The sequence below is a fragment of the Furipterus horrens genome, unplaced genomic scaffold (genome assembly GCF_987537825.1).
Source record: "Furipterus horrens unplaced genomic scaffold, mFurHor1.1.pri manual_scaffold_13, whole genome shotgun sequence".
NCBI classification, from domain to species: Eukaryota; Metazoa; Chordata; class Mammalia; order Chiroptera; family Furipteridae; genus Furipterus; species Furipterus horrens.
Genome location: NW_028327183.1, coordinates 31054678 through 31082101, shown reverse-complemented (window position 1 = coordinate 31082101; position 27424 = coordinate 31054678). Strand labels below are relative to the sequence as shown.

At 42.5% G+C, this 27424-nt stretch overlaps 2 protein-coding genes across 2 annotated transcripts in view; one reads left to right on the top strand and one right to left on the bottom strand.

Moving 5' to 3' along the window:
- ZCCHC14 (zinc finger CCHC-type containing 14) overlaps nucleotides 1-7730 on the top strand; it is a 58405-nt gene extending 50675 nt beyond the window's left edge. The window contains exons 11-14 of the mRNA XM_090260122.1: nucleotides 683-823; nucleotides 906-2384; nucleotides 3607-4080; nucleotides 6186-7730. Of these exons, the coding sequence (XP_090116248.1) occupies nucleotides 683-823; nucleotides 906-2384; nucleotides 3607-3662 (1676 nt within the window). The 3' untranslated portion in view covers nucleotides 3663-4080; nucleotides 6186-7730. The remainder of the gene's footprint in view (nucleotides 1-682; nucleotides 824-905; nucleotides 2385-3606; nucleotides 4081-6185) is intronic.
- A 6644-nt stretch (nucleotides 7731-14374) lies between these two features.
- MAP1LC3B (microtubule associated protein 1 light chain 3 beta) lies at nucleotides 14375-26739 on the bottom strand. Its single transcript, XM_090260350.1, has 4 exons — nucleotides 26621-26739; nucleotides 20006-20061; nucleotides 16831-16937; nucleotides 14375-16198 (listed from the first exon to the last, which is right to left on the bottom strand). The coding sequence occupies exons 1-4, from the start codon at nucleotides 26658-26660 to the stop codon at nucleotides 16024-16026; spliced, it is 378 nt and encodes a 125-aa protein (XP_090116476.1). The 5' UTR covers nucleotides 26661-26739; the 3' UTR covers nucleotides 14375-16023.
- Between the last annotated feature and the right edge of the window lie 685 nt (nucleotides 26740-27424).

Genomic DNA, 27424 nt, shown 5'->3' with positions numbered 1-27424 from the left:
GAATAGATAAAAACATATCTCTTTCCCCAGACGGGGCACAGAGGTCATATTTAGGTCACTGCCCAGCAAATCCATTTGGAAATTCTCTTTAATGCCTAACCACTAGCCTTCCTGCTGTGGGGACTTGAAGTTCCAGTGATCTGATTTTTCAGCCAGCATCCCCCCATCCCCCTCCTCCTGCCTCTCTCTCTCCTCAGAAAAAGGTTGAAGACCCCCATATAAGATGCTCTGTTGTTTTCTGTATATAATATAATATTAAGAGTAACAGTAAACGAGGAAGGAAAAAATGCCAGTGTATCTTTTAAGTGGTTATTTCACTAAAAAGGTCTTGATATCCCTCAGCTTCATGAAATGGAGTGTTTGTGGATGACTCCTTTTGGAAACCTTTTTCCTCATTCCCTAGTGTTTTGAGTAGGGAGGCACTGGTGCATCTGGCTGAGGGCGTTGCTGGGTTTGTATCTGCTACATAACCAGCTGTGTGACCTTGGGCAGTTGGTTCTCTGAGAATGTCAGAGCCCTGTTGGAATATGGGGAATAATCATACTGCCTTCGTGGGGCTGGTGTAAAGAAATCATTGTGTGATAGATTTGCACTGAGGTGGGCGAGGAGAGGTCCCTGTCTGAGTCCTGTAGCATGTGGACTTGGGTACTGCCTTCAGACTATCACTGTCCCTTCTGTGCAGCGCTGCGGGTGGAAGTGGAGCAGACGCCTCACCAGACGGCTCGGGAAGGCAGCTCCTCAGAGTGCTCCAGCTCTTCGCCCAGCCCGATGGGGGTGCAGGCCCGGGAAGAGAGCTCAGACAGTGCCGAGGAGAATGACAGACGTAAGGATACCCAGCCTGGCCAGCACTGCACTGCCTGTGCCCTGGCCTCTGAGACTGTGCTAACCTCTGTTTCCGTCTCTAGGTGTGGAGATGCACTTGGAGGGCTCTGAGAAGGAGAAGCCTGTCATGCTACTGAACCATTTCAGTTCAACATCCGCCAGACCCACGGCCCAGGTTCTCCCTGTGCAGAATGAAGCAGGTTCCAATCCGTCAGGCCTCCACACCCTGCCTCCTCAGATGATGACTGCAGCCTCACACATCGCACCCATTCGAATGCTGAACTCTGTGCACAAATCAGAAAGGGGCGGCGCAGACATGAAGCTCCTCTCGTCTTCTGTGCACTCGCTGCTATCTCTAGAAGAAAGGAATAAAGTCTCTGGACCAAGAAGCAGCATCAAAGTGGACAAGAGCTTTGGCAATGCCATGATGGACGTGTTACCCACGTCTGCCCCACATCAGCCCATACAGGTCCTCTCTGGTCTTACTGAGAGCAGCTCCGTGGCACCCACTGTGTCCTTTGGTCCTCGCACCAAAGTCGTCCATGCATCTGCACTGGACAGGGTGATAAAGCCAACCCAGCAGCCGGCCCTGGTGGTGGAGACGAGCACTGCTGCCATGGGGACATCCAGCACGGTCTTCCACGTGGCCCGGCCACCCATGAAACTTCTGGTGTCTTCATCTGTCCCTGCGGATTCTGCCATTTCTGGGCAAACTTCCTGTTCTAATAACGTGCAGATTAGTGTGCCCCCTGCAATAATAAACCCGCGGACTGCTCTGTACACAGCCAACACCAAAGCTGCCTTCTCTGCAATGAGCAGTGTGCCTGTGGGCCCCCTGCAGGGCAGCTTCTGTGCAAACAGCAACACTGCCTCCTCCAGTAGCCACGCTGCCCCATCCTTCCCAAACATGGCAACTGTGCCCAGCTGCCCTGCCCCCAGCTCTAGCCCTGCGCTCTCCTCAGTCCCTGAAAGCAGTTTCTACAGCAGCAGCAGCAGCAGCAGCAGCAGCAGTGGCAGCGGCTCCCCTGGGAACATTCCTGCCTCTGCTCAGAACCACCACCACCACCACCACCATCAGCAGCCACCAGCACCCCAGCAACCCTCACCCGGCCCGCCACCTGGCTGCGTCGTGTGCACGTCCTGTGGATGCAGCGGGAGCTGCGGATCTGGCGGCCTGACCGTCAGCTATGCCAACTATTTCCAGCACCCGTTCTCGGGGCCGTCAGTCTTCCCCTTCCCCTTCCTGCCCTTCAGCCCCGTGTGCGGCAGTGGCTACGTGGGCACCCAGCAGTATGGCAGCAGCGCCTTCCCAGTCATGCCCCCGCCCTATGGCAGTAGCGTGCCTGCCGAGCCTGTGCTGGGTGGCCAGTCCACGTTCACCGTCCCTCCCATGCAGAGCTTCATGGCTGGGGCAGCCGGTGTGTACCAGGCCCAGGGCTTGGTGGGCAGTAGCAATGGTTCCAGTCACAAAAAGAGCGGCAATCTCTCATGTTACAACTGTGGGGCCACCGGTCACCGTGCTCAGGACTGCAAGCAGCCGTCCATGGACTTCAATCGGCAAGGTAAAGGCAGACCGCAGCCGTCGAAGCTCCGGAGGCAAACTGGCTACACTGGTTAGCAGTGCAGCGCTGCCCAGAGGTGCAGTCGAAGGTTATTGTTCATGAAAATAATAGGAAACTTTTTTTAAAAGCAAAATAATTTTCAAATGCTCTTTGAAAAAGCATGAAATTCTTGGTAGGCTGTGAAGCTCCCAAAAGGAGGGTTACTTTGTTTCTAAGACTGTCTTCTCATGATTTCAGCCTGCTCCTTTTCTAGAACGTGATGAGCTGGCTGTGGAGAAGGTTTCTGGCCTGATGGCTCCTTGGTATATTATTTCTTCCCTTGTGACTGGGGAGCAAGTATGAGTGATTTAATGTCATCCCCAACCTTTATCCGAAAGCCTAGGGTGTAGCACCTAAATTGAAACGCTGTGGATGGAAGTCAGTGTCCCCACTTCTGTTGTCCCCACCCCAGGGTACCCATGGCTGCAGTTGTGTGTACGTGAGCGTGTGGAAGCGCTCATACTGCACTGCCATCTTCTCCCCCCGCCCTTCTCCCACTCGCTCTTTTGTTTTCTTTAGTCAAATTCACATGTATGTCTGATGTATTTATTACAATGGGTTTGTTCTTGCTGTTCATTTTGGAAAGGTCATTAAACTGGGCATTGGGAACATTGGTCCCAGCTCTGTGACTGTTCACTGTGCAGCCTTGAAAAGTCACTTGATCTCTATAGGTGTGAGGGTTGCTTTAGACCTGTGCTTGCCAGACCTGCCTGTGTATCGTAGTCAACTGGAGAGCTTTAAAGACAAATAACTCAGACTCGGTAGGTCTGGTGGCAGGTGCGGGCAGCTGTGGGCTGTGACCACCCCTGTTGATAGAGATGGTGCTGCATCTCCTGAAGCAGCAAGCCCAGACAGAGCACATGGCCCTTGTCCCTGGGTGGATGCATGCTGGACAGCCCACCATCTACGTGCTGTCGGAATCAGAAAAAGAGCTGCTAAAAGAATAAAGGAATGGATTGGTAACTCTTCAGTTATTTCACCTCTTGTCTGATTGTATAAAATAGTAAAATAGCATCCAGTTTTTGGGTGGGAGAGGGGGGCTGGCAGTCGTTAGCAACAGGTGGTCTAGATTACCAGCACCTAAATCTTGACCAGTGACTCTGGAAATAACTTTGGACAGATCAGTTGTTTGTGGTAATTCTACAGTGATTCAAATTTGATCTCTTTTTTTCCCTCTCTCTAGGTACTTTTAGGTTGAAATATGCCCCTCCAGCAGAAAGTCTGGACTCCACAGATTGATATTTTTCTCTGGCAACAGAACACTATTAAGCCATGGAGACATAAGGAAAATTAAATACAAAACTGAGAAGTCTAGTTGCTGTTGAGCTTAATATTTTTAATCCAAAGGTGCTTTACTTTATTAGACTGGATAGAAAACCTAGCATAGGAGTGCATCAAACTCAGTTTTATTGCCAAAATTTTAGATTGGAGCTCGATGTCAGGACTTGCCTAGTGGGTATCTCCACAGTGGGTGAAATTGGCCACCTCCACCCTTGGTTGCAATGCAGAGACCTGCCGTCTCTGGAAGAGCATTGCTGTAACTGGTCCTTCTAGGCTCCCACGTAATTCCAGGGCAGCTACGCGAGATCGGAAGTGAGAGCTGAAGGTTGGAGTTCTCCAGGTGGAGTTCCACCAGTCGGACTGTTGACACCCCTGGGTGAGGGAAAATGTCACCTTTGTTTTGTTTTGTTTTGTTCTGTTTTGTTTTGTTCCTAAAGTGGTTAGGCACTAATTTCTGGGCTTTTTAAGGATTGCACTACAGAAGAATGTAAACTGATGTCAATTTGTGCAGCTCTGGGAGACTCACTCCCTGAGACCAGTCAGTGCAAAACATTCAGAGGATCTGTCTTTACAGAGTTGGCACCAGCAGGCCAATGTGACTTAGTACACAGCAGATTTTAGTATTTCCCTCCTTAGAACACTTTGTAGCAGTTTCAGGTTTTTAATTTTGTTTTTTGCAAGTAAGTTTAAAGTATATTATTAAGTAGAGATAGTTACAACAACTAATTTCTGAGGGTCCAAGTCCCAGAGAATCCCTAGTTGTCAAAGCTTTGAGAATATGTTCTTTACTGGCCCTTCCAGAGCTTTCAGTCCTGTCATCTTCCACCATGAAGAAACTTGCAGACACAGTGACAGCATGGCCCTTTGTGAGTTGGCTCTGACAGATGCAATCTGTCCTTAGCAAAGTTTGCAAGTTTTTTAATCTCACACAGACTTCCCAGAGACCCCAAGGCTTACACTAACAGATTCACACTTCAGACATACATTTCAACATTAATACAGTCCTGTAATTTATGAGCAAAAAATTTGAAATTTTCTCCTGTCAACTTATTTTACATTAGGCTGTATATTAAGAGTTAGTTCTGTTAAAAATTACCTGGAAGACTACAGTAGAAAGTGGTAGGCTCTGAAAGAGACCACACCAGCAGGACAGAGCTCCAGGACCTGCAGAAGTCTAGTTTTATTGAGGTGGGAAATAGCCCTTACCACGCAACTCTCAGTCTCACCCCATTGCCCTGAGAGCTTTTTGGTCTGAAATTCAGAGACTTAAATCTTTTAAGAGTAAAGGGAATTTTATGCTCAAATAACATTATTTTAAATGCTAAAACCTTCAGTATTAAAATATTGATTGGTAAGGCCTTGTCCAGGGATTTTCCAGATGAATATTTATTTTTTAAAAAAAATCACAATATTCAGACCTTTCTTAAAATGGGACAATCAGCCTCAAGCAAAATTGATGTAAATTAAAAGAATACCTTAGAGTTTGAGGCATCGTAATGTGAGGCTTCAAATTTTGAGATCAGTTTCCTGGCTTCATGGAAACTAAAGTAGAAAGTTGTTACATTTTTTAAAAAGGCTTTTAGTAGAATTTTCTAGAGTTTTATTTTAGTAGAATTTTATTTCTATGCAATGCAGAATTGACAGATCTCCATTCTAATCTCTCTTCCTGGTACACAGTATTATCACATACAGTTTTTAAGCAGTGCTGATACTTAAAACAGCTTTTGGGGGGAATGTTACATTGATCTCTAAAATTATAAACACTAAAAAAATGTCAAAATAATGAGAACTGACACAACTTTGCCTTAAAGAATATTAGACTGGAACTTGTCATATAATGTTAAAGGAAGACTTAGAGTGTTCATCGATGTTTACGATTTTAATATTTCTGAAGGCCCGTTACAGTGGCCTGGATATGTGCTGAAAGCCAAACTTCTAAATTTTTTGGTTTTTTAAACAAAGAAGTATTTTAAATAAATCCTATTTCAACATAGTAAAATTGTTGAAAGCTGTCTCACAACAAAAGACAAAATCATATTTTAGTTTTTTGTTTTAATGGTCAGTATTGGGGAATGAAAGTGTGTTGTTGCCCTTATAACTATTTTGATAAATATTAAAGGTTAGCATTAAATACAACAAAAAATTAAAACTTTGACTTGAAGTATGACATTCAGATTGAGGTAAATAAGTTCAGACATTGTGTGGTGGTGTTCCAGTCATCAAAGGTCTTAGAAAATTTTCCGGTTTCTTTGAAAGTACATATGTGGTGTGACATTTCCAATGAAGTCATTCCAAGTTGACAATTGTAAAATGTAAATATGAAGTACACAGGACACAAAGCTACTGATCCGTCAGCTCTCTTCCCAAGTGAATCGCATACTTGGACTTGGGAATATTTGCTAGCAGCATTATCTCTGATGAATTTCTCTCCAAAAGCAACCAAAGTCAGTAAACTTAAAAGAGCATTTTGCATTTCCTCAGAAGATGTCCTCACCAGTTAGAAACACAGATCAGACTGATCCTTTCAACTACTTAGCCATTTTCCTGAAATCGTGGCTGTTTCCAAGTGCTGTGGCAACCAGGTAGGTGTGGCATCAGCCACTTTGCTTTGTGTAGTCTGTCATATATTAAAGTTTCTAACCCCATTTTTATCTCCAAGAATGGGGAAAGAGGCATGTACAGATCAAAGTAGAATACAATGTCGGGGTGAAACAACATTTAATCTTTATTTTAAAAGCAAAACACTCAGTTTTACACCTTATTTTCTGATTTTTATTTAATGGTAATACTGAAAATCGGAAAGCGTTTATAAACATTAAAACTCCTAATTATTAAAGACCACTGAGGAAATGGGAGCTAGCACTTCTAATAAAAGTAGACAAATTTATTTTTTAAAAGCAGATATGTGATTGGGTATTAAAAAAAAAACCAGCATCATTTATAATCTCTAAAAGATTACAGGAGTCAGCTTGTTAATATAGTAGTTAGTAGGTTGAGTACTTTAATTCACTATATTTAGAACTCTATAGGTCCTTTATCACAAGAAGTTAACATAGTTAGTTCACACTACATATTATGTATGGAGGCGCAGTAGCAGTGGTAGTAACTTTGCCTAACATCACACAGCTGTAACGTGTTTCCTGTTGGAGCACAGGCTGACCGAGGCTTGCACTCATCCACTCACTCCAGTGTTTCTAGTGAGCACTTGCCAAGCGGGAACTGGGTTGCACCCTACCCTCCTCACTCCCTATCGTTTTGTCACTCTTCCTGCTTTTATGGTGGTTTATTTGATACCTTGTTAGTTTTACATACTGATAACTGATGGCGTTACATGTTGAAGAGTCTTAAAGGTTATAAGGGAAACCATGTCTCTGCTCAGCTTGACCACCCGTCTCAGAGGATGGGCTTGTGGAACCTGACTCTGTCAGCCATCCTTTCCAAAGTACAGATGACTCCCAAAGAATGAGTCAGGTGACATTTAAAGCCATGGGTTCTGAAGAGGCTCAATTATTGAAAAGTCCCAAGGTTCTGAAAGAAAACATCTTTCAATCAACATTCACAAAACTACATACTGTGCTGGTTGAGGCCAAAGGTCAATGTTACTACATACACCGTTAATGAATGGAGGGAGGGGAGTGCCGGTTCTCCGTCTTGGGTTTGTAACAAGCCCCTCACATGCATAAGTTCTTACATGCACAAAGACAAAGGCTTTGGTACTGAAACTGAAGACCTCGTACACAAGAATCTTCATAGCTTCTATTGGACATATTTCTTTTTAGGAATGAAGGAAAAGTCTCCCATTTTTGAGCCATTCTTTTATGTCAATTCTACAAAATTGCATGTAACTTTATAAATATTTTTTAAAAATATAGTTTTGTAAATATTTAATATTCTGCTAATTTGATTTTGAATTGTAAATGTCAAGTATTCTGTTTTGGGGGTTTTTATGTTTTATTATACTTTGTTAAAAAGGAAAATTGTACATTTTTAGAATGTTTTTATGAGTAAATTTAATGTACTGAAAATAAAAATGGAAAAAAAAATTTTAGTTTTGAGGTCTTTGTCTCAATATGAAGGACGTATCTTTTCAAATATATCACAGGTTTTTTTAAAATGTGTATATCTTTGATTATACTGTTACAGTTGTCCCAGTTTCTTTTCCTTTGCCACCCTCTGCCCAGTACCCCACTTCCCTCCAGCAATGCCACCCCACTTAGTTCATGTCCATGGGTCATGCATATAAATTATTTGGCTTCACCCTTTCCTATATTATTCTTAACTTCCTCCTGTCTATTTTGTACCAACCAATTATGCTTCTTAGTCCCTGCACCATTTCCCCATTTCTCCCCCTCCCCCCTCCCAGCTGATAACCCTCCAAATGATCCCCATACCTATGATTCTATTCTATTCTGGTTTGCTTAGTTATTGTTTTTATTTTTAGTTTTGTTTTTAGGTTCTGTTGTTGATAGTTGTGAATTTGTTGTCAATTTAATGTTCATAGTTTTGATCTTTTTCTTAAATAAGTCCCTTTAACATCTCATATAATAATGGCCTGGTGATGATGAACTCCTTTAGCTTTACCTTGTCTCAAAAGTACTTTACCTGACCTTCCATCCTAAATGATAGCTTTGCTGGACAGAGTAATCTTGGTTGTAGGCCCTTGCTTTACATCACTTTGAATACTTCTTCCCGGTCCCATCTTGCCTGCAAAGTTTCTTTTGAGAAATCAGCTGATAGTCTTAGAGGAACTCCTTTGTAGGTAACTCTCTGCTTTTCTCTTGCTGCTTTTAAGATTCTCTCTTTATCTTTCACCTTTGGCATTTTAATTATGTGTGCTGGTGTGGTCCTCTTTGGGTCTAGGTTATTTGGGACTCTGTGCTTCCTGGACTTGTATGTCTTATTTTCTTTGCCAGACTTGGGGTGTTTTCCTTCAATTTTTAACCTAAGTTTTCAATTCCTTGCTCTTCCTCTTTTCCTTCTGACGCTCCTATGATTCAGATGTTGGCACATTTAAAGTTGTCCCATAGGTTACTTAGCGTCCTTGGTTTTTTCCATTTTTGTTTCTTCATTCTGTACTAGATGACTGTTTATTTCTTCCTTGTGTTGCAAATCAATTTGAAGCCCAGTTTCCTTCCCTTCACCATTGGTTTCATGTGGATTTTCTTTCATTTCACTTAGCCTCGCCTTCACGTCTTCCCTTATGTATTTGTTGTACTCAAGCATATCTGTCAAGTCTGTGAGCATCTTTATCAACAATGTTTTGAAATCTGCGTCTGTCAGGTTGGCTATCTCCTCATCACTTAGTTCTCTCACTGGAACCTTGATCTGTTCCCTCTTTTGGACCATACTTCTCTGTCTCCTCAACTTGACAGGCTCCTGTGTTTTCCTCTGTGTCTTAGGTAGAGTGTTGCAGCTGTTACATTTTTAGGGGCAAAGCCTTAGGTATTCATCAGTACAGAGTGACCAGTTTCACCACATTGTGGTGCTGTATGTGGGGGAGGGGTCTGAGAGGGAACAATGCTGCTTGCTCAGCACTCACCCTTTTGCAGGCACTTCTCCCACTTCCCGTATGGGACTGGCACCTCTCTAGCTGTTGCCCTGGCCATGGTTCCCAGAGTGGGTGAGTCTGTGGATGTTCTAGGACTGTGGGGGCCTCTAAGCAAATGGACTCTGCTGAGAGACTGGCAGTTTCTTCCTCTGCCCCAACTCCCGCTGGTTTTCACAGTCAAAAGCAATGAGGCTTTATTTTCCCTGGCACTGGGACTGTGAGCTGTGCAGTCTGGTCTGGGGCTGGGATTGCTCCCCAGGTGTCCCTCTCAGCTTTTATAATGTCTGACTGTGCTTTCCACCAGCTGGCCACAGCCACTGCAACAGCCACTGCTGCCACCTTCACACCGTGTCCTCTCTGTCCTGGCTCCGCCCCTTCTACCTGTCTGGATGAGTATTTTTTCTTTATATCTTTGTTGGACTGCCATGCAGCTCAATTTTATGGAACTCTGGTTGTCTCCCGTTTTGCAGTAGTTGTATTCCTTTTTAGTTGTGGAGGGCGACGTGGCGTGTCTACCTATGCCTCCATCTTGGCTGGAAGTCCTAAATCGTAATTCTTGATCTCCAAACTGGAGAGTCAATCCTTTCTGCCTTCTTCCCAACTTCACAAAAGGGATACTTGGTCTTAATCTGTTTTCTAGCAAGTTTTCCAGGTTTTTAAAAAATGCCCTTGCTGTGAACAGAAATTTGAATTCTTGATTTGGGGTTTAAAGATGTTATAGCTCTAGGTTTCATAACAATTAAAGTTGCTGTTAATAGATCTAAGCATCTTTTTTTTAAATTTTAAATCTTTTTTTATTTTTCAATTACTATTGACATAAAATATTATATTAGTGTTAGGTGTCCCTCAGTGATTAGACATTATATAACTTACTAAGTGATCATCCTGATACATCTTGTACCAATCTGACACCATACATAGTTCTTAGAATATTGTTGACTATATTGAATATGCTGTACTTTACATCCCTATGACTATTGTGTAACTATCAGTTTGTTCTTTTCAACCTCTTCACCTTTTTCACCGATTCCTCAAACCCCTTTCCCATCTGGCAGTCATCAAAATGTTCTCTGTAGCTATGACTCTGTTTCTGTTCCACTTTTTCATTTTGTTTTTTAGATTGAACTGTTGATATGATTTATTGCCATTTTATTCATATTTTTCATCTTCTTCTTGAATAAGACCCTTTAACATTTCATATAATACTGGTTTGGTGATAATGAACTCCTTTAGCTTTTTCTTGTCTGGGAAACTCTGTATCTATCCTTTGTCCTTTGACTGTACATGATAGATTTACTGAGTAATCTTGTTTGTAGGTCCTTGCTTTTATCCCTTCAGATATTTTGTACCAATCCCTTCTGGCTTGCAAAGTTTCTGTTGAGAAATCAGCTAACAAGAGTTATAGGAATTATGTCTAATTTTTGGCATTTTAAGTATAATGTGGGCCTCTTTGGGTTCATTTTGGTTCTCTGTGCTTCCTGGTGTGGGTCTCTTTGGGTTCATCTTGTTTCTCTTGGCTTCCTGGACTTGCATGTCTATTTCTTTCACCAGGTTAAGGATTTTTCTGTCATTTTTTTCAAATACGTTTTCTTTTCAATTTCTTGCTGTCTTCTCCCAGCATTCCCTCGTGATGCAAATATTGGTACACTTGAAGTTGTCCCAGAGGCTCTTTATTATTATCCTAATATTTTAAAATTCTTTTTCCTTTTTGCTGTTTTTATTGGGTGTTTTTTGCTTCCTTATATTCCAAATCACTGATTTGATTCTTGGCTTCATTTACTCTACTGTTGATTCCCTGTAAATTATTCTTCATTTCAGTTAGTATAGCCTTCATTTCTGAGTGGTTCTTTCTTATGCCGTTGAAGTTCTCACTGAGTTCATTAAACATCCTTATAACCAGTGTTTTGAACTCTAGAAGATTGCTTGTCTCCATTCTATTAAGTTTTTTTTACTGGAGTTTTATTCTGTCATTTAGGACATGTTTCTTTGTCTCATTTTGGCAACCTCCCTGTGTTTGTTTCTATGTAGTAGGTAGAACTGCTGTGACTCAATGGCCTAACTTAGTAGGCATCCTGTAGGGTGCAGTGGCACAGCCTCCCTGTTTACCAGAGCTGGGCATTTCAAGTGTGCACCCCAACCCCCCATGGGCTATGTACACCCTCCTGTTGTAGTTGAGCCTTGACTGACATTGGCACATCTGTGGGATGGATTTAACCCAGGCTGATCTGCAAGGACTGGCTGCTACTACCACAAAGGAGCAGCTATGCAGAGGTCCACCCCATGGAGCAAGACTCACTTCTGTGGTGCTCTGGTGCATGCTGAGTCCATCTCTTGAATTCGTCGCCTATAGAGGTTGTTGAGTGGTGCTTCAACATGGTCTGGAGCTGTTCACCAGGTGCAATGGCTCTGAGGCCACTTGGGAGGTACAGGCCAAGGTCAGCCACTGTCATTGTTCTGCCTGGGGCCTCCCAGCATGAGCTGCAAAGTGATCTGCAGATGACTGCTACTTGTAGTGGTGCCCAGGAGAGGCCAAGCTGTGAGAACCAAGGTTGGCTACTGCTAGTGCCAAGCCTGGGGCCACTTAGCAAGAGGTATAGGGCACGGCAGGGCTTGCTGCTTGTTTGAGAGAGCTTTGGAAAGTCTGCAGTATAAGACAAGTCAGGCCATTGTATAAAACCACTGGCAACAGCTTGGGTGAGCTGAAAGCTGGGTGGGGCAGAGCCTACGAGCAGTACGAGGCAGGTTGATGAACACTCAGGCACTACCTGCCTACTGTTGGGGGAAGGGCTCAGCAAAGGAACAATGACCTCTGCCAGCACTTAGGTCTGGGAGAAAGCTACCCCTCCAGCCGTCACCATTTTGAGCTGCTGCTCCAGCACTGGAGCTCAGAGAGAGTGAGTCCAAGTGTGTGGGCCCTTGAAGAGGAACTTCCTGGGACTCCAGAAGCCCTTTGTGTCACAGATCCACAATCCTGCTGGTGTTTACAGCCAGAAGTTAGGAGGTCCTCTTCCTGGAACTGGAACCCTAGGCTAGAGGGCCCGGTGTGGGGCCAGGACCCCTCACTCAAGAGACCTCCACAGCCAGGATATCTCTGCTGACTCACCACACATGGTTGTAGACCAGCCCATTCTGTGCCTCCACTTCTACCAATTTCAATGTGGCTTCTTCTATATATCCCTATAGGACTTCCATTCAGATTTCAGATGGTTCTGAATGATGGCTGTTCATAGTTTAGTTGTAATTCTTATGTAGATCTAAGTATCTTTTGAACATTTCCAAATGTGTGGTATGACTTTAATGTGCCCTGGCATCTAAAGCTGTACTATGCATTTGAGGTGGGCAGGTCTGAGTACGCCTAGGACTGCAGTTTTGTCATGAGCACTGCCAAGCACTAGGGGGGGGACCCTAGTGCTTTTTCCCCATAGAGGTCCCTACGACTTTCCGTTTTTTCAGGCATGGTCAGGGCTGTTGTTAGGTAAATAACATAGGAGACACAGCTGGTCCATCCTGGCACCTGCTGGCAGCCCCTGAAATGGAGCATCTTGCTCTTTGGTTACTCCCAGGGCCTCTGGGTTTTCTCTAGGAACCATCCAGGCCAGGTGTCTGGAGATTGGAGACGTGCACATCTGCTGAACACAAAATTTGGGAAAGCAGAACGTTTCTGTAACTCGCTCCCTGTGCTCCTCCACTAACGTTACAGTGCCCACATCAGTTTGAGTTGGGTCTGGGTCATTTTCCACATAAATAACAATGGCCACTTACTTGGCTGATGTTTGTACACTATCTGTGTTGGTGCAGCTCTCTGTAGTCAACTGAGGTATCATAAGCCATGTATGCCTTTGTGACCACACAACACACACATACTCTCTATACTTTTGTGTTTATTTTATTTATTGTTCATTCAGAGCAATTACTTTTAATTTTATTTACTTTTATCGTCACCCAAGGACATTTTCTTCCTCATTGCCTTTATTTGTTGTTGGTTTTTTTTTTTTAATTATTTATTTTTTAACAAGGTTATTTATCTGTTTTTAGAGGGGGGAAATGGAGAAAGAGAGGAAGAGAAACATCAATGTGCGGTTGCCTCTCACGCACCCCCAACTGGGGACCTGGTGTGCAACCTAGTCATGTGCCCTGACTGGGAATCGAACCAGGGACATTTGGTTCGCAGGCCGACGCTCAATCCACTGAGCCACAGCAGCCAGTAATTTTATTTTTAAATATTTATTTTTAGAGAGGGGGTAAGGGAGGGAGAAAGGGAAAGAAAACATCGATGTACAAGAGATACATCAATCACCTGCCTCTCGCACTCCTCCCACCCCCACCCCCCGCACCCCCCGGGAACTTGGCCCGTGACCCAAGCATGTGCCCTGACTGGGAAGCAAACCGGCAACCTTTTGGTTCACAGGCTGTCACTCAATCCACTTCGCCACACCAGCAAGGGCTAAGTTTTTTGTTTCATTTTTAAGATTTTATTTACTTTAGAGGGAGAGAAACATCAATGTGTGGTTGGTTGCCCCTTGCGTGCTCCCAACTAGGGACATGGCCCATAACCCAGGCATGTGCCCTGACCAGTCATCGAACCAGTGACCCTTTGATCCTCAGGCCAGCACTCAATCCACTGAGCCACACCAGGCAGGGCCAGAGCAATTAAGTTTTTAAGTGTTTATTCCCACAATACACCTAGATCCCACATCTATCCTCTGCATACTTTGTGACATCTAAGTTCTAAGGAGAAGTTAGGGTTTTAAAAAATTTATTGATTGTAGAGAGGAAAAGAGAGGAGAGAGAAACATCAATTTGTTATTCCACTTATTTATGCACTCATTGGTTGATTCTTTTATGTGCCCTGACTGGGGATCAAAGCTGCAACCTTGGCATATGGGGACAATGCTCCAACCAAGATACCTGGCCAGGGCCCTCAACCAGGTAGCAGAGGTTAATAAGGTGCCCATGACAAGGCAGAGACCTTCAAAGGTGGGCATCCCTCTACTCAACTGCTCTCCCAGCACAGCAAAATCAGCCTGCGTGCTCCTTCTTGGGAAAGATATTAGTACTTGTTTGGCTTTGGCTACTACAGATGATATGCAGGATTGCAGTCTCAAACATTGATCCATTAAACTGAGTTTTGATGACAGTTTTTAATTGTGCCTTTATTCACCTTAGTTCATTAAAAATGTACTTGTTTTAAAGATCCTATAAATAGAGTGACCACCCACTAATACGGGATGCAAGTCACCCCTCTCACCATGGTATTTTTTTTAAAAAAGCAGAATTTCTTACAGGAAACTTATTGATCACACAGCAGTTATGAGAATGTCAGATATAATGACATATACAATCCAAACAAGAGAAGCCAATTAAGAATTACATATGTAAAAATATACATATTAAAAGTTAGCCATGTAGACAGACGCATGCAGCAGTAAAGAGTAGGGGATGGAGGTTGGCAAGTGAAGGCCCATATGCACTAATATTGCCTAATCCCTCCATTACAGTAAATAATTTCCACTAACTGATATATTCCATACACATCTAAATATACAAGGGCAAATCATGACCTGCTACATGTAGTCTAAAGTGGTCTGTGATCTTTTTCTGATACGCCCATGAAAACAGTAAATAATGAACCCCATGCAGGTAGTAGGAAGCACTGGTTATTCTAGTTGGACTTGGAAAAGAAGTTTAACTTTTGACATTCATATCTGTGAAGAGACTGTATCTCCTTTTACTGTTTTCTTCACAACTGACATGCACTTAAGAGTGCAGGAATTTTGATGGCTGTTTGACCTAACAGTGATAACTGAAATACTTTTAAAAATGTAACTTTTTAATAACATAGTCACATAGTGAACATAAAACATGGATCATCTGTAGCTTTCAGCATAAAGGTAGAGGAAGTGCATCTGAATTTTAATGTTTTTAGTTTCAGGATTCTGCAGTTTCCACCACTATCCTAAAGAATGAAACTGATACAAGTGCTTATTTATTTACCAAAGCAGGCACTAGTTTGAGCTCTTTGATCAGAGAATATCCAAAACAGAAGAAGAAATGTCACTTTTTCTCTCTGGGTATTTTGAGAAACTAGACCAAAATAAATTATTCAGGGTTTCTACTGAGCAGTGGTATTTTTCTGTGTTATTGTCTGGAGAACAAACCAATTAAGAACTTCCTAACACTACAAGAGTGTTGACTTGGGGTATATGCACTAGAAATCAGGAACCTTGTTAACAGCAGTTCACAGTTTTCTTACACACCCCTATTCAGCCTGCTTTTTGCCAACTATTATGGCAAATGTGTTTTGGGGGAGCTATGCTTGACAATTTATGCTTAAAGGTCCTCTTAAGAGACCTCTCTAGTTGAGAAGAAACCCTTCAATGAAAAAGTTGGTAGGTTCTGTGAACCTAGAGAAAAGACTTATTATCTCTGAATGCTCAAAATGCAAGTTCCTATTGGGGAAAGAGCATTAAAATAACTGAAGATCTATTTTATTGGTAACTCAGAATGTAAAGTATTTTATTTTTAAACTTCTAAATTTGAAAACAAGACCGCCTAGGTTAAATAATATAGTTTCCAAAGCTGAATGTGCTCATTTGGAGCTCAGTTTTTCTGCTTGAAGTACAAAAACAACTTTCTAAAACTCCTAGGCAGGAACTCTACTGTTTTGATGATCTGTAATTAGATGAACTGATCAATCTCAGGTGATAACATCCCTTTTTTTCCTTTTGGTAAGGGTTTTAAAAATTCTAGAACAGATGCATTTTTCTAGTCTTACACCAACAATTTCATTCCAAATGTCTCCTGAGAGGCATATACCATATACAGGAATCCATCTTCATCTTTCTCACTTTCATACACTTCCGAAATTGGTGTGGATACGCTCACCATGCTGTGCCCATTCACTAACAGGAAGAAAGCTTGATTAGCGTTGAGCTGTAAGCGCCTTCTATTGAAAGAAAATGTGAAAAAAATATTGATACATCAATAAGTAGGGAGCATATGTAAAAATATCACTCACCCCAGATGATTTAAAAGCATAAAGATTTTCTAAATGCTGCTTCTGGCAAATTAAAGTGTATACTTTACTGAGAGTGACTAAATATTTCTTTTTGCAAAGCACAAAACATTTTCTATGATTATCTTCACAATCAATATTAGTGATAATCCTTGATAGATTATTCTTACTACCTTCTTGAGGCCAGTTTTAAACTAGTATGGTGACTGAAGAGCCATCAGTGTCTAAAATGTGAGAAAAACAGTTCAAAATGTTTATGAACTAAGACCTAAGCTGGTATAATTTATTACCATTGTGTATCAAGTCTACATCCTCTTTTACTAATTTTGCTATACAAAACTTGTAACCTTTCTTATTAAAGGACAACATCTCCACTAGATATTATGAAAGGATCAGAAGGAACATGAGATCCAGGAGGTAAGAAATATTAAAAAACTGAGAAATGAAACATCCTATAGCTTTACTAAGCTTGCATAATTTTAATTAGAATTAAAGACTGATCTGTAAATGTGATGAAGAATGAGAAGTTACCCAAAGAAATGAAAAAACAAAAATATGATTACCTAATTATCTTGATGAGTTCACTCATGTTGACATGATCAGGTACAAGAAACTTGGTTTTATCCAGGACAGGAAGCTGTTTCTCACCCTTGTATCGTTCTATTATCACCTAGAAATGAAGCCAGAAAGGTGATTTTAAAATAGCCATTAACAGAGAAAAATAAAATACTTCCCATGTTGTAACTGGCACATGCCAAAATGGGGTTTAAAACAGCACATTTGTTAGTTTCCTCATAGCTCCCCTGTGAAGAGTGATCATTTATTAGCTTAGACTCTCTCTTATAAAATGGTAAACAAGAGAAAAAGTAGCTGCCTCCAGAGAGGTAAGCAGGGTGGCTGCAGGGTGGAGGAAGAAACTTGCTATGCATTCTGTTATTTGGAATCATGAAAATATACTACCTAGTCAGAAAAAGACCCTAAGTTTTAGAAGAACAGAGAGGCTGGGTAGCAGCTTAAAGTGTAAAGATCTGAATCTGTCTATATCAGTTCTAATACCACTATTTCCTATGACATGGAAAGGAACCTTAATAAAAATGTAAGATTTTAATTATGGTAAAAAGACTCAATTTTTTTTTATACTAGAGACATGTTTCTCTATTTGACATGAAAATAATCTTAAGTAAATATTTGATAAGTAGAGACCATGATTAGCTGGTTCCAGAGACAAATTTGTTACTTGAAGATTTCTTTCATTTTGATAAAATATCCTTGTTATTCCTTTAATGAGTATTAAAGTCAAGAATCTTGAACTATGCAGGGAACAAAAATAGTTTCACATTATGAACTGAAATAAATCCATTAGCTCCTTGCCATACTTGCTTTCTGTAGAGAAAAAGAGAAAAAAATTTTTCTAGTTCTAAGCCACCATAAAAGCTCCAACCACAGACTGGTGACTGCCTTTTGAGACTCATTATCATCTCTTTACTGAGTACCACAGACATCCTCCATGTACAGCAACTCTCTGCCCTGTCACAACAATGAGAAGTTGAGAGAGATGAATTAAAAACCTTTATATGTTTCTTTAGAAGAGGGAAAATGCTTATCTGTACTTTGTTCCACTCTATGGGACCTACATGAGGTACTGTGTTAAAGCCAAGTTAAGCTATCATCACCTTCCTTCCTTGTTAAAATGAAGAGCTTATCTACAGCTGTGTCTTAAAAGCATGCTATCCACAAGTATCAGTATGTAGACTATATCTGCCTGGGGTTAAGTGGTAGCAGAAATCAGAGACAATACAGAAATCTTAGATTATTGGCCCAGGAAGAAGCAGAAGTAGAGAATGGAAAAGAAAAATTCAAGACCTTAGAATCCTTCCATTAAAGGAATATACAGCAGCCTGGAAAAAATGCTGGATAAGATGACCTTGGGTACCTCCTGCTTTCAGTTGAGTCTGGTCTGCTTGGGGAAAAGCTGTTGTAGCTGCTCCTACTCACCATATGGTGATCTTCATGACAATATAATCACCTATAAATGATTAGTTTCCTTTTCAGTTCTTATTTTAAAAAATTTTTCCTTTAACTCTTCTAATTTGGGAAATGTATAACTCGTAGAATATGGTATTTGACTAGCTCTGAAAAGTGCCATCTCAATTTTTCATTTAGATGATAGGGCTATGGACAGGAGCATAGAAGAAAAAGCCACCATTGGGGAATGGAGACTGGAGGGCCAGGAAACTGCCTGTGCCTTGTCTGCCTGTCCACCCATCATTTGTCCATCCACCCATCGTATTTTCAACATGTGAGTGGCTCTGAGTCTGCTTCTCAAACTTGTTCAGCATGTCACAAGCACATGCACAGAAGTATAAATATGTGATTGCTGCAAGAAAAAATAAACCCTGAAACTACTAGCAGAAAAGATGACTTTTTAATGTATATAGATAGTCACATTTCAAAAGGAGTCTGTGGAACAAATCCTGGCGGACTATTGGGCCGGCTCTTTGTTTCCAAAGGGTAGTACCTATTAGCAAATAGACACAGCAGGGACTCAAAAGTGAAGACAGACCTTACAATTAAGGGAATTCCCCAGAAGGCTCACTTCTAAGCCATACGTTGACACCAAGCCCAAGGACATATTGTGAAATTTCCAACCAGTCCAAGGAAAACAGAACAAGTCTTTTACTACAGAATCCTACAGGGGTGAAACTGCTGAGCAGCCCCATCTTATTCTCTTTTCTGTGTACCTTTCAGCCCCAACCCCAGGGATCTTTCATCATCTTTCCCCTCACTTCAGTATGAGATGATCAGTCAGAGAGCCAAACGTGAATGCTTCTATAGTATTTGGCAGTGGAGTTTCTTTGTAAGTGGTCTGTAAAAGTTATAGGAGTTAACAACCATGTACCCAGAATTTTGCAAATATTTCCAACAGCCATATAGGATGGGAATCCTGCCCCCCCCCTCCGCCCCCCGCCCCATTTTACAGATGAAGCTATGGCGGCTCCTCTCAGAATTTTACTAACTAGTCCAAGATTACTTAGCAACCTTGAACCTAGGGGGCCTGAACTTGGCCTCTGCCTGAAACCAAACGTTCCTTTTGACAGTTTCTCTCTAGACCTAGATAGTGCCTCAGCAGAAGCCTATTTAAGATCCTCCACCAAAGGACTCAGGGCACAGCACACTGTTGGCCAGGCACAGTGATAAGCATCTGAGGCCTACACACAACAATGAAGAGCAGTGTCTTTCCTCCATCACCTGCAAATAAGTCAAACAGAAGAAGAGGTCTGGAAGGATGGATGTGAGAAGAGGACAATAAAAAAAGAAAAAAAAGAAGAAGAGACTTCTCCAGGGCATCAGAAGTCAGGCAGCCTGGACTATATATACAGTCACGCTCAAATCCTGAGAGCTACTTAGTTTCCCACAGCAGTTTTTGCTGTCTTTAGAAGAAAGTGGATATTTCCTTCCATATATAAAATACTAACAGTTCTAGCCTCTCTCTCCCTGTCCCCAAAATACATTCGATTTGTGAAGTGTGTAACATTAAGACAGCAAGCTCAGATTTAAAAGGAAACATTGTGATTAGATTAAAAACTACATTAAGATATCTCAGAATTAGGATTCCTGTAGAAACTGTGTCAGGTAGTTGCACACAGCAGCACTGCACTAAAGTTATACTTAAGCAGTGCTCTCCTTTTCATACATCATTAACCACTGAAACAAACATAGGTACCTGAAACTACCTACCGGGATTTTGGTTGGATGCTGCTCTCGGATAAGTCGGACATCTTCTACTCTTTGTTCTGCAATGAAAAGAGACAGAGACATTATTAAGGGCCCAAATACAGCTTCTTGTCTGCATTTTTGCTGGTGACTTCCATATCTGCATTCACTTCTCCTTAGCTGTGGCAGAGCAAAGCAGTAGACACATCTCTCCTAGAACTGAGAGAAACAAAGCACTAATACTTCATATCTGGCAAAGGTTGGTATGCAAGGCCACAGGCAATTATTACATGAAAACTAATAGGCAATTACATGGCTCTCTCAGCTGGTACGACATAAGACCACAAGGAAAAAGAATGCTCTATTTGAGTTTTAAATACATTTTGTACAGTACCCAAAATAAAAGTTTAAAGCACAGTCTACTGTTGAATACTTTTTTTGAGAATATCCCTGTATTCTGCCCCTTAATATAATCACTTATTAATATTTTCAATAATTATAACTAGGCTCTCTGGAAAGAATACAGGAAAAAAACAAGCCAACTTCAGTTCCTAATAAAGTATTATATTATTGGAGGAACATGTCATATATAAAGCAATCCATAAACATGTGATTAAGACGGCATTAATTAAAACCTTCTATGGCCCTGGCTCAGTAGGTATGTTGGTTAGAGCATGGTCCTGATACACCAAGATTACGGGTTTGATCCTTGGTCAGGGCACATAGAAGAATCAATTAATAGATGCATAAATAATCGGAACAACAAATTGATTTCTCTCTCTCCAGAATCAGTAAAGTAAAAAACAAACAAACAAAAAAAAAAACCTAAAAATCACCTTGATTTACTATGGTAGGACTCATTCTCATGGTATTTGCAAATATATGATCAATGTCATGAACCTCCTGAGAAAGTGCTTATACTGGTGGCTCCAGAAAAAAGACACTATGAATTTATTCTAATATCACTGCCAATTTGGTTTGGATTAAAAAAATATTTAGTACTCATAAAAACTACTGAAATAATTTCCACAATAAAATATAAACATACAAGTTCTATTTCTATTTTCCCATCCATTTCTAAATCAGCTAAGATAAATTACTAAATATAAACATATTTGCTATAGACAAACAAGACTGCAAACTCATGGGTTCCTACCAATGCATATTCTTTTTTTAATGCTCACCCAAGGACATTTTTTCATTGCATTTTAGAAAGAGAGGAGGGGGAGACAAAGGAGGGAAGAAGGGAGGGAGGGAGGGGGAAAGAGGAGGAAGAGAGAGAAATATACAGATTGATTGCCTTTCATAGGCTCCCCAACTGGGGATTGAACCCTCAGCCTAGGTATGTGCCCTAACAGGGAATCGAACCTGCAACCTTTCGGTGTACGGGATGACGCTCCAACTAGACCCAGTGCATATTTTTATTCAATACATATGGATAAACATAAATTTAGCTATTGTTAATAATAATTCTTTATAACAAGAAATATATATATTTGGGCCTAGCACAGAGCTCTCAAATCCCTTGGAATTTCCTAAGTAATATGAGTGATAAAGATGTCTTTCCTTCGAAGCAGCTAGAGGAGCTCGAGACCTTCGCCCATTGTTCTTTTTAAGATTATAAAGGGTCTTAAGTCTGAGAGGGAGGGATTGTTATTTTTTATTGTTAAAATAATTAATCATTTATTTTAAAAAAAGAAGAATATATGAAAGGGTGAAGCGGGAGAGCTTGTATGTACGATTGCTGGGGGAGGGGGGTGCTGGGTGGAGGGGAGCAAGGGGGAAAAAATTGGAACTATTATAACAATATAATCAATAAAATATACTTAAAAAAAAAAAAGATGTCTTTCCTTATTCATAACAAGCCCCTTTCAACCACTCCTGACTTTACATTCATGTGGTAACTTGGGGAAAGCCTTCAAGGGTGGGGGCTGGTTGCCAGGGGGACCAACAGTGATCAGAGGGTTGAAACTTTCAGCCCCACTCCCTAACTACCTGGGAGGGGAAGGGAGGGGGACTAGAGGCTAAATCACACCAATGGCCAATAGTTAAATCAGTCATGCCGATGTGAGAAGCTTCCATAAACGTCCAAAAGGACAGGTTTGGAAAGCTTTCAGGTGGCACACACCAAACAGGGACAGGGAGGGAGTCTTTGGACCTCACCTGTATATCTCTTCATAGGCTTATTCATTTGTAACCTTTAATACTCCTGGTAATAATCTGGTAACCTAGTAAGTAAATGGTTTTCCTGAGTTCTCTGGCCACTCTGGCAATTTAATCAAATACAAGGGGGTTGTGGGAACCTCTGATTTGTAGCCAGTTGGTCAGAGGCATAAGTTAACAACCTGCACTTGCAATTAGTGATTGAAGTGTTAGTGGGGGAGGGGCACTCTGTGGGACTGAACCCTCAACTTGCTGGATCTGAGGCCTATCACTAAGTAGACAGTGTTAAATTGACACCCAGCTGAACTGCTTGGTGTGTAAAACCCCATATGTCTGCTGTCAGACGCAGTGTTTAGTAGGATACTGAGAGTAAAGGAAACATACAGGAGGAGGGGTTTTTCCTTTATACCATCCTTTGAATCCTTCTATACTTCTGAGGGTGTGGATTTCTCTTCATTGCTCTAATACCTGTCCTGCCCTGGCTGGTGTGGCTCAGTGGCTTGAGCACCAGCATGAGAACCAAAGGGTCGCTGGTTCAATTCCCAGTCAGGGCACATGCCAGGACCCCAGTTGGGGACACGTGAGAGACAACTGGTTAATGTTTCTCTCCCTCTTTCTCCCTGCCTTCCCCTCTCTCTAAAAATAAATAAATAAAATCTTAAAGAAAAAAAAAAAAAAAGACCTGTCCCTATGACTCTCCTAGCCTAGAAAAGGTGCTTTACCATCTAGACTTAGCTATCAGCCCTCTTCACAACAAAACCTTGAGATTCTTTGAGAGGCAGGGGAAATCAGAATTTAATTAATTCACTCTAGCAAATGGATGGCAATTCTTTAATATACCCTGATATATGTTCCATATTTAAAAGTTTATCCTAGTAAATCTACAAGGTAAGTGGAAAACATTTAGGCACAAGAGGAAGAGATTTTTTTTCACACAAGGAAACAGGCTTATTTTGGTAAATGTAGAAGGAAAAAACAAAATAGACTCTAAATGTGAAGCTTCAACCTATAGTCTTTTCTTTATCTTGACTTATCCCCAAAATATGGCCCTAAAAGGAAGACAAAAATGATTATTTTTTATTAAAGACAAGTGACTTCTTTAAGGTGAAAAGAGTAGCATAGAAATGTCTTTTGTCTTTTGGCCCAGTGAAGCTGAAGCAATTGAGTAAATACGGTATATGCTGATACCTTACTTTTTTTTATTAGACAGTTATGTTCAGAGGCCAACAGTACATTTGAAAGGAGCACACCAACAACACAAATCAAAGGCACATAAAAAGAGCAATTCATTTTCTCAATTATTTTCTTGGTGCTTTAATAATGTTTATCATCTGTCTTCCTCAACAAACTGCCCTGGCAGTGGAGGACCCAGCTCTACTCATGTCTTTATTCCTCCAGGGCCCAGGCTTGTACATAGAAGATGGTTAATAAACAAATTAAGGCTGTAAAATGGAAATACTGCTCCAAATGCACATCAAGATATGCCTCCCCAGATTCCTTTCCCTCCTGTCTCTAAGAATCCTTATAAGCCTTACAAACAGATAAAAATAGAGGATAGGAGTCTAAGGTACCTTATTTTATCAACATATCATCTGCAAAGTTGCTTTGAGATTCTCCAGAGCACTGAAAGTAAAACTTCACTTACATAAAATTTCCAGGATTTATTTCACTGAGTGAAACAGAGCCATAAAAAATATTTTCCCAATCTGTCTATAAATCACAAATGTAATATCCAATCTATCAATGAGTGCCACAGCTTGCTAAGTTCATGGAGTGCCACCTAGGTTTTGGCATAAATCTCACTCTCCAGTCAACCTATTAGAGCTATTTATTCTAAACCAACATATAAACTTCCCCTAAGACATGCAAACCCTTTCATTATCAATGTAGAAGCTTAAGACCTATATTTACCATCGAATCTCAGCAGAACAGTGTCTGGGAAATGGTTCTGATTTTAAATAAACGAGCCAACCCCAGAATAAAATGGAGTGAAATTTTATAACATTTGAAAAGACAGAATCCAAAATTGTTTGTTCATATAACAACTTTTGAAGTTCATTATATTTTTCAAACCATCTGCAAGGATACACTATGCATCTTGACTGAGAGTGTTGATCAACTTCATGTGTTGAAAATGATGGCACCTACTAGAGGATGGAAGATTCATCTCAGAAGGTAAGAAGTACAAGCTCATGCTCTGCCACTAGGGGAACCATAATCTTCACCTTCCTGGGCTCCACCCAGTTTCTTAAGCTACGAAAGGAAGGGGTTGTTTGATCCATTTCAACCCTTTCAATTATGGTATATCAATAGAACTATACTCAATTTTAAATTAACCTAAACTCACTGGAAAGAAAAAACTGCTTAAGCTAACCAGGTCTGGTCTTAGATTCTATAATGAGGTTCTCGCCAAAGAATTGGTTCTCCTCATTTACTGTGCTACAAAAATTTCCGAAAACTGTCAATTGCCAGTGCTGTTACGATAATCAGGAGCAAGGGAAGGCAGCAGTCATTAAAAGATATTTGATACTTTTCTGCAAAATTACTACTAAAGATATCTTGAAAATGCGAGGAGGAAAGGTGAACTAAGGGGAAAGCCCAGATACAATATATGGGGTGGGCAAAAGTAGGTTTACAGTTCATATGTGAAAAGACATGTGGCTTATGATTATTACAACAGTTTTATTAACTCAAAAGAATGTCACAACAGCATAGCACTAATGGGAGCAAAGGTGGGCATTCCAGCTTGTTTACTCCCAGGGCCACAGGTCCCAGGTGAAATCCTTCTAATTCATTAGAACATATCTTTCCAGAATAACCTAAAAATTCTTTAAGCAAAGGATAGTTGCAGTCATGAGAAAATGGGCATATTTCCCATACAAATGTCCCCAGTTAACTTTCAAATGCCAGAATCAGTGAGAACGGAAGCCAGATACAGCCAATCTGCCTCAAATGCTGCTCTCCGGGTCACATAAAAGCTAAACAATATTAAAAGTTTGCTAAGGCCACTGGAGAGAAAATTTCCAACAAAAGAGGCACATCTAAGTCTTGTTAACCAACAAACTGTCTGAAGACGTGCTGGGCAGGCCAACATGAATTTCATTTACTGGAACTTCTCAGGCACAAGAAATCACATACCTATCAATAATGAGATCTAGAAAACCCTAGCCAAGCTCTAATGAAGGCTCACCTCGTCTTAGAGGCCAGGAATCCAGACAAAGGTATCACTGCTGAGATCGTGAAGAAGATTACTACATGGTTTAAAACTGCAACCCAAGGGACCCCGTGCTTCCCTACTCGCCCTGCTCTCCCCAGGCTGCTAGAGACAAGTCCTTATGGCAGAATTTTCTTGCTTAAAAGAAGCGCTGATCACTTCCTTCTCATCCTTTTTGTGAAGAAGTAAACATCATGATGTTACTTTCAATTTCAACCAAATGCCAGTAAACCTAAGCTGGGTTTGTCGTCTGAAGTGGGAGAGAACTGATTTCATTTACTGCCGGTGTAAAAGTAAGAATGTACTCCCAAGCCAGGAGAAGAAGGCGCGCACCCCAGCTCTCCGGCCACACACAGGTTCCAGATGTCGCGGCCCGTCCGGTCCATATTGGCCGCTGCAGGGAAGCAGAAACGGCGGCTTCGGGGGCTCACCGGTGTTCGCTCCTCTCAATTAAGGCACTGACGTTTCTTAGTGCCCACATGCGAGCCGGACACCCTACCTGCAGATGATTCGCTTGCATCACAGAGCCATCAACCACGTCAAAGGACCTGTCACTGCCGGCGTCTGGGACAGCCTCCCCACGAGTCCGACATTTCTCACCTGGGTTTGCGCTTTGGGGAGGGAGAGTCACCGTCCGCCCGCCCCCACTTCCTAGGCTGGGGGGCTGACAAGGGGCCAAAGGCGATCCAGCACCTCCGCGCAAGTCGCGGCGCCAGGTGTGAACGCCCCAGGCCCGGCTCTCTAACGCTCCGCCCCCCACAAACAACACCCCGCCGCCCGCCTCTCAGCCCCCTCGCAGACCCTCTCCGGAAACCTTCGGCCAGTCAGGCGCGCGACTCCGTCCGCGGCCCGTCAGGCCCCGAGCCCCCACCCCAAATCCCACGGCTCCTCAGCCCTCAGCCTCGCGGCCCCTAAACCTTGAACCCGGCCCTCCGCTTCGTCCCCGCCATCTCGACACCTCAACCCTACAGTGCCCGGCCCTCCGTCAGCCCCCTGCCCCCAAGCCCGGCTAGGCGTCTCGACTCCTCAGCCCTTTCGGGAGCCTGTCAGCCCCCGGCCTTCCTGGGCCTGGCCCGCCATCTGGGCCAGGCCCTCCGTCAGCCCCCGGACGCCAGCTCGGCCCCTCAACCTTCTCCGGCCCCCGTCAACTGCCGGCCGGGCCCTGCCCGCCGTCTCGGCCCCTCAGACCTGTCCGGCCCTCCGTCAAACCTCGGACCTCCGCCTGGGCCCCTGAGTCCTCCCAGCCCGGCCGCGGCACTCACCGAAGGTGCGACGCTGCTTGAAGGTCTTCTCCGACGGCATGGCGCGAGAGGCTTGGAGGGGACAGCGAGGCCGAGGTTCCCGGTAGCTTCAGGTGGCGGCGGATGCGACAGTGGCGACAGCGACTTCTGTCTCTCCTAAGACCGCAGCCGCATCAGGTGACCAGCGCACCGCCCCTGGGGGCGGGGCCAAGGGCTGCTCTCTGCGGCTGCCATGTTGTGCGTGGCGGAAGAGTTGCTGCGTGAGCAGTTCGCAGCACCCAGTGAGGATGCTTCGCCGTGGCCCGTAGGAGGGAGCTCGGAATGCGGAACCAGCCAGCCGGCCTTGTTGTCCCTCGCCCCACGGAGAGGCGTGGGTGCAATCCCCAGGGTCCCCGTCGCGTCGTGCTGTCCTGAGTGGCTAGCTTCTTTGAGTTAGTCGTGCACTAGTGTTTCCAGCGCTCCGTGCCCGTGATGCTTAACGATTCTACCTGAAAATAGAATACTTTTGTGCTGCTTATTTCACGAGTATCACCGATCTAGGAGCTGCTGGTTATTTGAGGTGTAAGCTTTTTGTTCTCATTGGCCTTTAGATCAAGTATATTCAGTTGTGTGTGTGTGCGTGTGTTTTAATTTTTTAAATCTCCACTGGTAACTTCTGTCACATGTCCCAACTAGGAAAGAACTGCAACTGGTTACTTCAGGTTTTGTTTACGAGAATCTAATTTGGAAGAAAGTCTAAGGATAATTGTTTAGGCTTAAGATCTTCTTCATATTGGGTGAATTCCTCTTTTGACACTGTGCAACAGCCTTTAGGTGACTTCTGGA